We start from the raw sequence: 15,136 nt of genomic DNA, 5'->3' as shown, positions 1-15,136 counted from the left end.
CCTCTCCCACACTCTCTGCTAGCACGCTTTCTAAATTTTAGTAAATAAAAAGGGGTTAGTGAGCGCAGGCGGCTAGAGCTGCTGCATCCCGCAACAGGCACGCTGTCGCCTACCCGCCTCCAGCCCTTCCGGTGCAACCGGGACGGGCTGGTGCGAAACCGAGCCGGTACCGAGCCGGGCCCAGGCAAAACGTTTACCGGAGGCAGCGTTTGGCAGCGGTTTTGCCCCAGCGGTCCCCGCCCCGCTCCAGCTCCGCCGGGGCCTCCCACCGCCCCGTCGGGCCGGGCCGGGCCGCGCCGCGCCGGGGCGGAGGGGCGAGCACCGGAGGGGCGTGGCTATCATAGACCCCGCCCCCCGGACGGCGCCCATTGGCGGCGGCGGCGCGGGGCCCGCCCAGGGGCGGGTCCGGGGCGGGCGGGACGGCGCGTCGCTGTCCGCCCGCCAGAGCCGGGTCGGAGGAGCCGCTGCCGCTGCCGCCGCCGCCGCGGGAGGGCGGGATGGAGGCAGCGGCCGGGACGGGGGGCAGCGACATGGCCGAGAAATACGACGTGGTCGTGGTCGGTGGCGGCATCTCAGGTGGGTCGGGGGGGGGGGCGGCGCGGCCACCGCGCATCCGCCGGCCTTCCCCGGGGCATCGCTGCGGGAGCGGTCCCAGAGCCCGTCCTGCCCCGCGGGCGGCGGCGGGCACCGGCGCTCGGGGCCGGGGTGCTCCCGGCTGGGCAGCGCGGGGCCCGGGAGCGGCGGGGCCGGGGGCGGCTCGTCCCCGCGGCTGGCCTTAAGGCTTGGGCGATGGTTAACGAGTGTGTCAGGTCTCCAGGGGCTTCAGATCCGCTTGGGAAAACAAAAGGGAAAAATTATCCAGGTCGCTGTTGTAGGACGTATTTGCTGCTTCTTGCGTTGGTTTGTACTTCGTGCTCATCAGAAGAGAGTCTGTAGGAAAACTGACTTCGTAATGTCCACAGGTGCAGGAGAATGCAGGGATACAGGCTGGGATTTTTGCATCCCGAGAAAGACGGTATTTTGAAGCTGTGGTTTTTTAGGTGGCTCTTGCAGTGCTGGCAATTGTGTTCTTTTGATAAATACTGCAGAAAGACGTCTGGGAATATCTGTAGAAACAGGTTAGGTTTTGTGACTATGAGAAGAGCTGTACTACAGCCAGCCAAATTCCCCAGTGCCATGGACTCCTCACACTTTACTAGGCAATACTTCCCAAAATACTCTTCAGATCTACTTTAACACTAGGAGGTGCATCGTGGCCCCTGATCCTCATGCTTAAAAAAAAGAAGTAATTATTCTTATGGCACCTGATGGTACCTAAGATGAGAATGTTGCTATGTTGGGGAAAATCTGTATTTGGTTTGTCCGTCAGGTAAATACTGTGTTAGCAGCTTTGGCCAGGTTTCAGTTTTCAGGGAGTCTTTACTTCACTAATGATTCAGAAAAGGAGAGTTACGTGACTGAGTGACTTCAGTGACACTACAACCGTTATTGCTATAGGTAAAATTAGTTTTTGTTAGAATTGAGAAGGAGTCGGAGGCTTTCCTTTCTTTAATCTGCAGTGAATTAATGCACGAAACAGCGAATTGTTTACTTAATTACATTAATTCATTTGCTAAAACAACAGTAATTGTTTAAATAATTATTTCTGACAATGTAATTTTGTAAATAATCTGTAGTATCGCTGAACAGAAAGAAAGAGTTTGGACCTAGTTTTGCTTGCTTTTTAGGTTTACCAGATGCCTGGGTATTTTCCTGCTAGCACGAGTCATTTGGTCTTCGTCCTTAAGGTTCCTGTAATGCACAGAGTGCCCCTAGGGAATTACCACCCGTACTGCGTGCAGCTGATGGCGAGTGTGATCTTAATGTGGTTTTTAGGGCTCTGAGAAGCTCTTCTTCCCTTGAGGGTAGCTTGCTCCTCCGGCTTTCCAACCTGTAGCAGTGTTTTGGAAAATGCATCGAGCATTTCTAAGTGGTATCTTGCCTCACTAGTACAAGAATCAGTAAGTTACTTCAGAACACTTACGCCTTGAACTAAAGCCTGGTGCGGAGTCTGAAATGGAGCCAAGCAGGAAATTTCAAGGCGTTACAGTCCCTGAAAATTTGTCAGTGGCATTAGGAAGACAAATAAACATGTCACAGCACTCTTGGGGTACAGGAACATTTTTCTTGCCAGTGGAAACCCTTATGTCATGCCAGTGGCATAGAAATTGGTGTTTGCCTGTTATGAATTAGAACAGGCATCATTTTAAGAAAGCAGCCTTAGAAAAATGAACAATAAATGCTTTATTTCATAATTAATCCATTTTTGTAATTCCTATCAGCTCTTGGTTTGTTTTGCTTTCGGCACAGCTTCTCTGTCGCTACCGTTCCTGTACCAATATACCTACACCTCAGTTCTGTAAGAGGTTAGACAGTGCTGCTTTCTGGTCTTAAAAAAAGTAATCTGTATCTAGTGTGTTGGTTCTGGTGAGACAAATAGTAAAACATGCTCCAGCGTGGACAGGGTTTCGCCCTCTACATCTCTGCCTCCAGTCTTGACTTGCTCCTGCTTATTTCTCTGAAGATACATTTGCAATTGCCTCATCTGATAAGATTACTGTCTTCTCTCCTTCTATATTTTAAATACTCATTACCTGACGCTTGCAAGAAAGGATAGGAAACTTTGGGGTAAACTAGTTCTTTACTAGAAATACATGAAATGTGTATCGGGTATAAGCAAGGTGCTTGTTATATTGAGTGTGAGCGTCCCAGCGGTGAGATTGCAGCTTTTTAAAATATTTGTACGATATTTGGAAAAGGAAGCTCAAATCCTGACTGGCACCTCTGGAGATATCTGTTCTTCAAAGTGAAGCATGGTCTTGAGAGCCAATTTCTGTACAACCTAAGGCACGCTTCTCGTCCGTGCTCCTGGCGTCTGTATGCACGCATCTGTACGTGGTCATTCACAGGGACACAGAATCCACTCTGCATGTAGGAAGCTGCAATCTAGGGATGGAGGGAGCTTCTGCAAAGAGTGCTTCACAGCGGGGGAAGCCCTTGGAAGACGAACTTGGCTCTGGCGGCCTCTAACGTTGAGATTTCTCAGCTGTACCCCATGGAATCATATTCGAACAGTCCAGACTGCATCAGCAAGTACGTTTGGACCCCTACAGAGAGGGAGCTGCAGAGCTTGGGCTAGATTCCTCTTTTTACATGGGCGTGCATGTTAAAAATGTGGATCGTGGCCAGGAAAGGCCCCAGGCACACGTTTGTGTCATTCTTAATGGATAGTGTCCCCCATAATACAGTTAATATTAATTACAACATTTTATACTTAAGCATATTAAATAAACTGTTGCCTGAAGTTAAAGACTTCCCCCCACACACAGGGAGTTCTTATTTAGATGCCTTGAATAGTGCTCCCATTTTCTATTTATAGGGGTATTCTACTGAACTGAAGAGGGTGTTCTGGTTTGGATTAATTTTGACCTTTTTCTTGTGCATTTTGGTTTAGGCTGTGTAATTCCCCCATTTGTTAAACACAGCAAGCTGACAGCACATGACGTGCCATGGGTGCATGTCTGATTAATTGGCAGGATCATAACCCTGACATCCCGTCAGACAGTCCTCTGACGCTTGGGTTAAGGGGCTACACTAGTTGAGGACTAGGAGATTGTCATCCTCTGTGTGGACGAACTACTGTATTGACGGCTCCCAGAAGTTGTCCCTTTTATGCAGCAAGTCACTGCCATACTTCTCCTGACACATCATCCCCATCCCAGCTCCATTACCCGCTTCCCCAGCTAAGGCCATAATTACAGGGCAGTTCAGATTTTGGCTCCATAGCCCTAGGATGGAGCATACCCGCTTGCTCTGAGATACGAGATGGGTTGTAAGGAGGTCTGGGATGCTCAGTCACTCCTTGGGAACTGCTCATTAACAACTAAACAGCATTAAGTGCTTGGAGAGTTTTGACAGAAACCTCAGATATTTCGGCTTTTGAGATCTAGGAAATGGCCACTGCCTACGTGTGACCTGTAATTCCTCAAAACTTTCTGACTGACCTCATTGGGGCTTATTTTCACATGGATAACAAAATGCGCTATGTTGATTCAAAGGCTACTTCCTTGCCAAATTTCAAGTTGCTCCTAGAACTTCTAAAATAGGAAGAAAAAAAAGCTGTCAGTTTTCAAAATCAAAGAAGAATGTTTGTTTCCTGGAGGTTTAGAAATAGCCAGCCAATTTTGGCCAAGATTTTCCAGCAAAAAAGAATCAGCCTGAAAAACACACCCTGAAAATTCAAGCTTAAATAGTTCAAAATTTGGCAAAAAACCAATGTAACACCCCAGCTTTTTCAGCGGGAAGCTTGGGGTAGATTTGTACGCCAGCCTCACCTTACATGTGAGTTTTGGACACTGGAAGCCCAGTTTATCAAAAGAAGGCATGGAGAATTTAGAATGTTTGGCCACATAATGCAAACCAGAGACACGTCAGATATGGAGAGGTATGTCCAGAAGCAGGCAAATCCAAGAGACTTGGCATGCAAATACCTTTTGGAAGAAATTTCAGCACATCATGTTACAAGCACAAAGCACAAGGGAAACACAGCTGTAATTGAAACTTGCACTGAAGATTACCATTCTTTGACATGGATACTTCTTATTTCCAAATAAAACCACATTTGGTCTTAGCTCGAAACAAGGAGATCTCATGGCTCAACAAAACGGATGCTTAGATTTGCCAGCCACATGCAGGAAACAGCACTGTTTTCCATTGCACTTATGGAGGGGTCCAAGGGCCACAAATTGTAGGAGAAGCTGGGTTGTAAAAATAGTAGTAATTAGTCTTTGTATTGAAATAAAACATATGATATACTATTAAGGCTTTTTTTTTCCCCCTCTCCATGGAAGAGCGCTATGCGTTGGCTTCTCCTGCTCCATGGTGTGTGATCGGCAGCCTTACAACGTGAGCTACCTACGCATTGGCAGTGGTCTCTGAGTGAAATACTGAATAATGAGAAAATGCAGATTTTCCTTGCTTGCTATAACGGCGGCACAACTTATGTTGTATACTGCTCTGTTTGTTTTGACAGCATGCCAAGCTGCTGGTGGGTGGTAGTGTCAGATAAACTGTCAAATACACAGTTACTGGTAGAAGATCTAATCAGTCCCACCTGTGTAAATCTGGAGTAGTTTTCAGTAGTTCTTTTCCTACTGTTACTTCTAAATTTACCCAGAATTTGACCTGTAGGAATGCAATAGCTGGTTCCTAAAAATGTATCCTGTGTTTCTCTCTTTTGCATCTGCCCAGTGCTGGGCTCTGGCTACCCGGTTCCTTCCTGCTTTCTTTCTGGATCCAACAGGAAAGCTGATCATCGGTGTTAATATTGTCACTTGGTACCAGAAATTCCTATAAGCCATTTTTTGGGATGTAGAAATAAACAGCAATGTTTCACAGAGCTCTCAATTCCCCATGTACTGCTAGCAAGCCGACTGCCGTTATGAGAATAATTTGCAGCGGGAACAAAACAATCAGTGTAAAGTGTAATGGATGTTATGTACAATACTCACAAATAAGCAGAGATGCCAGTTTCCATTTGCCGCCTTCTACATAATGTGTTCTAATGTTTTGCTACTGAAGATGCAAAACCTTATGACGTGGGGCATGGGTTTTGGTTAAGACACTCCTTTGTGTTATGCTCAGTGCTAGATGTTTAGTCTTGGCCAAAATATGGTTGTGATGTGTTCATTATATAACCACATGTAGAAATATTATCATTTTCTTCATCTTTCATCATATTCTTCATGTGGTTTTCTGTGGTAAATGCATCGTTTATAAACATTGTCGGGGGGTAACCTGAATAGTCACAGCTGGTTCTGCTCCTGAATGAAGAATGTGTCAGGTTTGTTTCCGGCCAAACCAAAATGTACCCCAGCGTGATTCATAGGTTAGCAAATTCAGAGCTCCTAAGAGAGCGCTGTAAACCTATGGTTTGTCCTTGAGGAGCAGATTTTGCACCATGCCTCAGGCTTAGGTGAAAGGTGTTAAAAGGTACGAAAGAGTATTCCTGTTAGCTAGGTAGGTCTGAAGTCTTAAGGTTGTTATTTACTCCAGCGAACAAAAGAAATAGCCAAGTAGTTAGGACAGATCTCTAAATATCCTAGCATAACAAAAACAGGCATGGGACAGGCATTATGTCTTTCCCGGGAACACCAACGCTGATGTTCTTGATATTTGTGGTAATGATGTTGATCATAGTTTTGCAGCAACGTATTTTCACATACGTATTTAGCTGAAGATCACCGATTAACTGACAGGAATTTATTCTGCATACTGACCAAAACAATTACCAATAGTTAGAAAATGTGCATAATTACCTTAAATGTTTCCATAAACTAGATGGAATCAAACCATCATCATTTTAACTGGTGGTACTCATCTTAATATGTAAGGGGAAGGAGGCTGCTCCATTTCTAACCTCATGCTTATATTAGTTAACTTTTTTCTGCCTTTGTTTGGGGGGGGAGGAGAGAGTTATTCTGGGGAAGAGTTGTTTACTGCAATAGGCTTTGGACTTGAAAATCACAGTGGGTGTGTACGGAGGAGTGGATTCATCCTCGGGACACAATTCCCTCTTCCTGCCCACTGTGTTTGTGTTAACATTGTCCATGAGAAACTGTCTTTGTACCCTTCAGAACAAGGCTTGCATCTGTTGAAAGTGTTTAGACAGTAGCACCATTGAAACCAGTGAGAGTGGCCTGCTCTCGGTTGGACAATGTACTTTGTAATAGAAAATATTTATTCTCTTTTGCTTGAAATCTTTGCTGAGTCAACTGGATTATTTTTGCTAGAGGGGAAAAAAAGAATTGATGAAAAAGAAATGAAAAACATTTACCTGAAAATGACAAAATAAATAAATGCAGCCTCATCCCCAGTATCAAGTATTCTACAATAAGGATTGTGAAAGAACATATGGAAAGATAAAATACAGTTTCTGACAAACAGAAAGTTAGTGATGTTATAGCATTAGGCAACATTGAAGAAGAAATGAGTGTAGACTTGTGATCCGCACTGTGTATTCTTGCTCTTTTGTGCAAATTTAAGGGCCTGTAATTTAATTAATAAGTTGGGGTTTTTTTTTCATTTTCCATGGTAATATTAAAACTTCAAATCCTTAGTCTGTGAAGGAAAACAGTTCTTTCATTCTGAGCCTTCTATATGTTGTTGCCCATTAGTGATTTCTCTGGTCCGTCTGGTGTAACTGAGTACATTTTAACTATATTTTAAAATGTATTAAAATACCATGGTGTGCACAAAAATTCCAATGAAAAGAAAATAGGGGAGGGTGGAGAAGGAGAAGAAAGAGGTGAGGAAGGGAGATTTTACCCTACAGTCATGGTAGAAATGTTTTGTGTCTCTTATTGACACGTTCATGTTTACTTGGCAAAGAGACTTCTGGTTGAATAACGAGAGCTGATTCTAAGGTGACCACTGCCAGATTTAATTACTCAATTGTGTTTGGAAAAAGTTAGGTTTTCCTTCAGGGAAACGGTAAAAATAATCACAGTGTTAGCATGCTGTTACAGTGGAACTTTAATGAGGGTATATCAAGAATTGTCTCACTTTACTGATGTATTATGAGGAAAAAAAAGTTTAAAAATTATTCCCCTGCTAAGATCAGAAAAATGTAGAGATTTTCCAGGAAGATTTTTTTTTCTTTATGTTATTCAGTTAAAGCCTGCTAGAATACGGGGTTAGTAGTCTTTCACACAATGTAATTATCCCACTCCATGTACAGTAGGGTGGATTAACAAGGATTTTACAGAGGAATGTTGTATTAGGTTGGTTTTGGTAAACTTTCAGCCCGATAGTGGATGCATAAAAGGCAAATGCACTCTGTCAAAGAAGCTAGCAAGGAAGCAAACAACGCATCTAGAAAACCAGCAGACGGTTACCTTTTCAGTAGTAACAGGTGATTTTCTCTGCCTTTGTTTTGGTGTTCCTAATATGGCACATACCTAGTGGCCTCAGTTTGAAGGGTTAAAAGGTTAATGGTATCAAACTGTCATCACTCCCCTTCACTGCCCTTCGTTACCCTGTATGGGTACTGCCCTTGCAGGTTTTGGAGATGCTCAGCATACATCACGTAAGAAGTGCTGTCTCTGGGAAAGATGCTGGTGATTTTTGCTTCCAATCATGGTGTATCAGTGAATCTGTTTGATGTACTGGATTTACAGAGCCTAGATTTTGAAAAGTAGAATCACTATACTATTACTATAGAATTACTATCACATTTCCAATAAAGTAACTTTTTAAAAAACTTTTTTGTGCTACAGAACTCGTATCTGCTTGTACGCCCTGTATCGACCCCAGTATTGAAGCAACTTGGAATTACTCTCATAAATGCTAGTCTTATAAATGCTTCCCTATGAAATAGGGAAACATTTCCCACATTATGGGCCTTGGTTGGGAGTCAAGCTCAGGTCTCTTAAGTGCCAGTCTTGTGCACTACCTGTAGAGTTGAACCTTTCTCTCCTATGAGGTAGAGACATGCATTGTTGTATTTTCTGTCAGGCTACATACAAAATTCAGTATTGTTCAGCATCAATATGTTTCAGCCATGGTGTATGTCTGGTAGTCTGCAGATTGGCATAAATTCATCTTAGTTTCTTTTTTTTTTTAAAGCTGTATATCCAGTGTTTTGATGCACTTGAAACTACTTTGCTTGATAGGATTATGACAATTTTCTGAAATGAAAGCAGCGGCAGTATGATCTGTAGCAGCAGCAATTCTGAGTCCTTAATAGCGCTGCAAAATCAATAGGAATAGAGCTTTCCTGCATGGCGTCTTCAGATGGGGGGGAGCTTGGTGTGAGATTGCCATAGAAACCCTTGTGGAGGATGTGTAAGTCATCTCGCCTTATTTATTCTCATCTAATAACAAGTGAATTTCTACAGCCAGATACTTCAAATGAGGCGTGGTTTTGGCAGGCTTTTTTCATCTTTCTGAGGCAGGTAGTATGTTTCTAATTCATAGAATTAGAGTGATATCTGGAAGGAGCATGGCCAGTGATTTGGGGTGGTTTGCAGCTTTATCTCTAGGCTGCACTTGGAGGAGGTGGAGGAAGCAATGGGGCACAACAGCGGCCTCGGCTGCGACAGGCATGTCTGTGCTGCAGTCATACAGGCATATGCAGGTGTGGTTTAAAATACCTCGCGTGAGTCTTGACTGCGGCCTGAGAGGTCACAGCCCAGTGCTCGGTTTGGCCTGGTACGGCGTGCTCGCAGGACGCTGGATATCCATAAAATCACAAGACATGATGGCTGGTGTCAGAGCCCACGTGTGGCGGAGGGCCGTGGCTCTAGAGCAGTGCTTGCATTGCAGGAGGCCCTTGTGGTATGAAGGTCCTGCCCTCCCCCTTGGCAGCTCCTGGAAGGTGCACGATGTCCTCTGGGGAGGTAGCGGAGATGTTGGAGAGGAGGTGAGAGTCTAGTTCCATGCAGCCTGAGGGGTGCTGAACAGGCAGAGACGGGGCAAAGAACTGGAAAGGAGAAGGTCTCATTCCTTCCTCTCTCTCATTCTCACCCCATCGATCAAGCAGAAATAAATGGACACTCTCTGGTGTCCAGTCCTGTAGAGGGTAGTGGAACAGTGACAAAAGTCTTGAAAAGTCAAGTTATGGAGAAGATAAAGGGAAAATATGCAATCTATTTAGAGGTTAATTGTGTATATCAAAAGCATGTAGGCTTCATGACCTGTGGGATGCTTAAGACATGCCTGTGGAAGCACCTGTATCTGGTGCACTTCGGTCACACCAGAATGGAGCTAGAGAGTTGGGTTCAATAGACAGCTACATAGAGATACCCCATGTGTTGGTGTTGTTGCTAGTCCTCCATTTCAAAAGAAAATTGTTTCCATGCTTTAAACAAATAAATGTGTAGTAACAATCTTTAATCAACATATTTTGCATTGTTTTTATTTCTGAGTCGGGCCCTCTCCCAGCGGCCAGTAAGCCATCGCTGTCCTCAATGTATCTCTTGCCCTTTCCAGTCTGTGTAGCTCTGAAGCCTTTTTTTTTTTTTTTTGGATAAGTGTCTATGGTGGCACTTGGGTTAACAATAATGAAACTAAAAACCTGTAAGGCTGGAGTGCAAGAAGTACAGTTTAACAAGCAAACAGGTTAGAGAGCCTCAGTCACATTACCACATGTTCTTCATCCTTTAGCAGTACTTCTTGATTTGGATATATCATATAATTAAGCTATAAAACCGTAGTAAGCTTTACTTCCAACCAGTCCAGTCCAGTCCAGTGCAACAGTTATTCTTCCTAAACAGCTGTGGCGTGAATATAGCTATCGTATACAGCATGAAATGATGGTCATAGGCACTGAGGATCTGCATACAATTTTTTTTTTCATACCTAGGTCAGGTTTTTTGCTGCTTTGTGTTCCATAGGGTAACACATGAATGCGCTGTGCATTTTTTCAAGACTTGTATATCTACAGTAAACTTACTCATGCCTGAGTGTCCAGTGGTATTTAAGCAGAATAGAGAAATTAGACCTTTTATTTTATGTATGTAGGATATCCACATTTTTGTGACAAAAACCGCTGTATATTTTGAAAAATCATTTTTTCTCATATAAAAATATAAATATTTGTAAGAAAATACTGCAGTTTGTGTTTCCAACGTTATAGACTTGTGTCTTCTATGTTTATGTTGAGGAAGAAGAGGACACCATCACTGAAAGGATTAACGAATTAACTATAAAAAATTGTAAAATGTTCTCTATAGACTTTCATGCAGGAAAAAAATAATCAGAAACTACTGAAAGAAATTAGATCAATTTATAAGATGTTCACTGACAAATGGCTTGCATTTTTAAAAATTAGAATATTAAATAGATGGAAGAATTAAGTATACTTCTGCTCCAGCAGCAATCTAAAGAATATGGTGCAAGGATGTAAAGTTATTTTTAGATGAGTATGGAAATTGTATGTATAATTTTTGTAATGTAAGACATTTGAACTTCCTCAGTTCTGGTTTCTGGTGAATGGTGTTCTACTTCCCCATTAAAAGATTATGTGCACAGAAGCTTATGGGCTATTCTGTATTGTCCTCAGAATAAATGAGTACACTTAACGCTGCCCAGAACGATTCCTCTCCTCTGGTCTTTTCAGACATGCATTCTTTGTAGGCTCACGAACAGTTGCTTTTAATCACATTTCGAGGTAGTGTAATAAACATGAATATAATATTATTACCCTTACCGCAGGGTATCTTGGAAGTTCTGATCAATAAGGCTGGCTTTCGTATACTTAAGGAGGGGAAACAACTCCAAAGAAACAATGCTTCAGTGCCAAATTGGCCTGCAGGGCAATGGGATAATCTTATTTCACAAACTCATGATTGCTTTTTACAATTTCAGCTCGCATTTGTCAAAAGCAAAGAGGACTCCTGTCCTATTGAATTTTCAGTTGTCTCTAGTGCCTCCATCACAAAGTCCCATAATTAGATGATTTTTGCTGAGACCATAATTCCTGTTATAAAGTATCTACATACAGCCTGTTTGATTGCCATGGTCAAACTCCATTGCTTAAAATTAATCTTGACAGTGAAGCAGACTTTCTTTCTGCATGTGAATGAGGACAACGGATAGCAATAGAGTGGAGGGTTGATGAGTGAGAGAAGTTGGAAGCCTACCTTTCTGGAACATGCCTATTTAGTATATTATTATTTCTACCACTTTAGCGCTGCAAGCCCCACAAGCTGGGTTCTGCCTTTCTATGCACTGCACAAATGAAGAGTAAGATGTATGTCCCTTAATAATTGAGATTTTACTGTTTTTAAAATGCCAAAATGCTAACCTGAAGGAGGAAACTTCAGTCTGTGAATGCTACTTATGGAGATGGTCATAACATGCAGCTAGGCAGCAGCCACATGATTTCTGTGGTAAGACACCATGAAAAGTTTCTGACTTCTCTCAGGAATTTTTGAAAACAGTATTGAAATCTCTGACCTTGAAGCATTGGTTCAGTTTTTGACCATTAATGTGGCTGATTGCTGCCACTTGCTTTAAAGCACTTTCTCTTTTTCTGGTAGGTTTGTCGGCTGCCAAATTGCTGTCTGAGTCTGGGGTCAGCGTGGTGGTTCTTGAGGCCCGGAACAGAGTTGGAGGAAGGACATTCACTATCAGGGTAAGTGCTTCATGAGAAGTTGGACTCTCACTTGTGATGGTCTACAACATGGCAAATGTCACTCCTATGTCCAAGAAGGGCAAGAAAGAGGACCTGGGGAACTACAGGCCGGTCAACCTCAACTCAGTCCCTGGGAAGGTGATAGAGCAACTAATCTGGACACCATTTCCAGGCACATGAAGGACAAGAAAGTCATCAGTCAGCATGAATTCACCAAGAGGAAGTCATGCTTGACCAACCTGATAACCTTCTATGATGAAATGACTGGCTTGGTAGATGAGGGAAGAACAGTGGATATTGTCTACTTAGACTTCAGTAATTCAACACTGTCTCCCATAAGATCCTCATAGACAAGCTGATGAAGTATGGGCTGGTTGAGCAGACAGTGAGATGGACTGAAAACTGGCTGAACAGCCTGGTCCAGAGGATGGTGATCAGTGGTATGAAGTCTAGTTGGAGGCCAGTAACTTGTGGTGTACCCCAGGGGTCAATACTGGGTCCAGTCCTGTTCAACATCTTCATTAATGATCTGGATGATGAAGGGACTGGAGCATCTCTCCTATGAGGAAAGGCTGAGAGAGCTGGGACTGTTTAGCCTGGAAAAGAGAAGGCTGAGGGGGGATCTCATCAGTGTTTAGAAGGGAGGGAAGGAAAGGGTGCAAAGAGGATGGAGGCAGGCTTTTTTCAGTGGTGCCCAGTGGCAGGACAAGATGCAGTGGGCAAAAACTGAAACACAGGAGGTTCAAACCATCTGAACATTAGGAAACTCTTTTTTACTGTGCGGGTGACCAAGCACTGTCACAGGTTGCCCAGGGAGGTTGTGATGGCTCCCTCTTCAGAGATATTCAAAAGCTGTCTGGACACGGTCCTGGGCCACTGGCTCTAGGTGACCTTACTAGAGCAGGAGGGGTTGGACCAGATGACCTCCAGAGGTCCCTTCCAACCTCAAACATTCTATGATTCTGTTGGGTTTGACATCATTAGCCAGGGGGAAGAGGGGGAGTAGAGTTCCCAAAGAAGACAGGTGTCTCAAGTTGCCATCACTTTAGTCAAGTAATAGAGCTCTGTTTGGACAGGTTGCCTTGCAATACATGCCAGTGGGCTTCTCTTGACAGGAGGTGGTTTACAATTGGTCTGGAAACAACTCTGAGAGCCATCAAATGGGATTTGGGTGCCTAACCAGAAGTGTGTAGTGCCATTTTAGCTGCCCTAGGATACCTTGCCTGGCCTCCAGCTTCCATTTGTCAGCCTTGCACAGAAGTCTTGGATACCTTGGGCTGTCTAAAATGGTGTTAAACGTCTGTATTAAGGTAATTGAATTCCACCCACATAGCCCATACCCTTTGTCCATGGCAGGATCTGCTCTGCCTTTAATATTACAAACTATCGTCTGAGACCATGAGCGTCAAAGCATTTCTCCTCTCATTCCCATCTCACTTTGCATATTGTAACAGGGGTGATAACTAAGAGGCCTATAAGAAGTAGCCTGAGCAGGGCCAGACATCATTACAGCTCAGACATACATTTTAACGCAGCTTAAAATTATCTGAAATAACACTCCTGCTTCTAAAAATGGACCGCATCTTGATTGCCATTAAAAAGAAAATGAAAGAAATGACAAGTCACCTGTGGCACAGGGTAATGTAATACACACATTACCTCTGCTTCCCACCCTGGAAGTAAGGGAGGTTTAAATTATGTCAGATGCCATTGCTGGCGAACCAGAGATAAACAGTGGTGTTTCAGCAGAAATCATTGTACGTGAAACATGAAGCATAAACACCATCCTTCTGTGACACTGAGAATGCCTAGCTTAAAATGCTCACTATAAACAGTGTTAAAAAGAGTTATGAGCTTGGGAAATCAGCCTGCTTGTAATAGTGTGCGTCCTTGAAACTTTTTGCTTTCTTCCTGCTTCCCAAGTGACTGCGATGCTGGTCTGAGAGGTGTGTGAAGCACCTTTGGTGGCAGGCATGGCTGGGGGCTGCTAGCCAGAGAGCACCGGGCTAGGGCCAAGGTATGCCATGCTGGAAAGGAGATCACTCTCCTTGAGTACTGGAGTGCAGTGCTCAGCATCTACAGCATTAAGTCTAAGCAGATATCTACAGGGAGAAACAAGCCTTGGTGCTGGAGACGGTTTCAACTTGAGAAATGTTTTGCAATGACAAGAAAAGTAACATGAATTCTGAAAAAGTGGGGTTAGACTTAACCAAAGTATTGATTTGGTTGAATATTTCTTCATGTTCTCATGTCTTTTGTGAGACTAAAAAGCCAATACTGAAAACTATAGTGAAATTTAACCAAGAGTTAAACTCAATTGCACACATGTGTGTGATGGAGTGAAGACACTGTGATGTCTGTGTGTCTGTCATTACAGAGCTCAATACTGCCTACTTTTAAGTCAGTCAGTACACATTTTCTCCTGTACATATAGTTGCAGTGCTAGTCAGTATGGAATAATTCTTTCTACTTCTAGATGTTTGTATCAAGGAGCTTCTTGCACAGCTTCTGATTCCTGTATTCTTTCTTTTGACAGAACAATCAAGTTAATTACGTAGATGTTGGTGGATCGTATGTGGGACCTACCCAAAACCGAATTCTCCGACTGGCAAAAGAGCTGGGTATTGAGACCTATAAAGTGAATGTCGAGGGCCATACGATCCATTATAAGGGGGTAAGTATTATGTCTTTCATGTTGAGATACCTAAAGATATCACTGAGCTTTGGAAATTACTGACAGCCATTAAAGAGGTTTCATTTAAAGCTCACTTGTAGTAATCCAGTAAGCACCTGTTTGAAGTGTTGTTATTCTATTTTAACTTATAGGGAGTGGGATCAATGGTTCTTGTTTTCTTTTGAAAAGTTTTCAGAAAATGGGACTGACAGCAGTTAAAAAATTTGGGATGCATTCGGCACCTGATTATCTTTGAACATATCCTCTAAAGAATTTTTGCCTGAAAT

General features: G+C 43.3%; 1 protein-coding gene across 1 annotated transcript in view; it reads left to right on the top strand.

The window, feature by feature from the left end:
* The first annotated feature begins 472 nt into the window (after positions 1-472).
* Positions 473-15,136, top strand: part of LOC143168586 (amine oxidase [flavin-containing] A-like) — a 39,435-nt gene continuing 24,771 nt past the window's right edge. Inside the window, exons 1-3 of the mRNA XM_076355158.1 lie at positions 473-576; positions 12,081-12,175; positions 14,712-14,849. Of these exons, the coding sequence (XP_076211273.1) occupies positions 498-576; positions 12,081-12,175; positions 14,712-14,849 (312 nt within the window). The 5' untranslated portion in view covers positions 473-497. The remainder of the gene's footprint in view (positions 577-12,080; positions 12,176-14,711; positions 14,850-15,136) is intronic.

Source organism: Aptenodytes patagonicus, chromosome 1 (assembly GCF_965638725.1).
Source record: "Aptenodytes patagonicus chromosome 1, bAptPat1.pri.cur, whole genome shotgun sequence".
NCBI classification, from domain to species: domain Eukaryota; kingdom Metazoa; phylum Chordata; class Aves; order Sphenisciformes; family Spheniscidae; genus Aptenodytes; species Aptenodytes patagonicus.
Note: the sequence above shows the minus strand (reverse complement) of the source record. Positions and strands in the feature narration are given on the sequence as shown.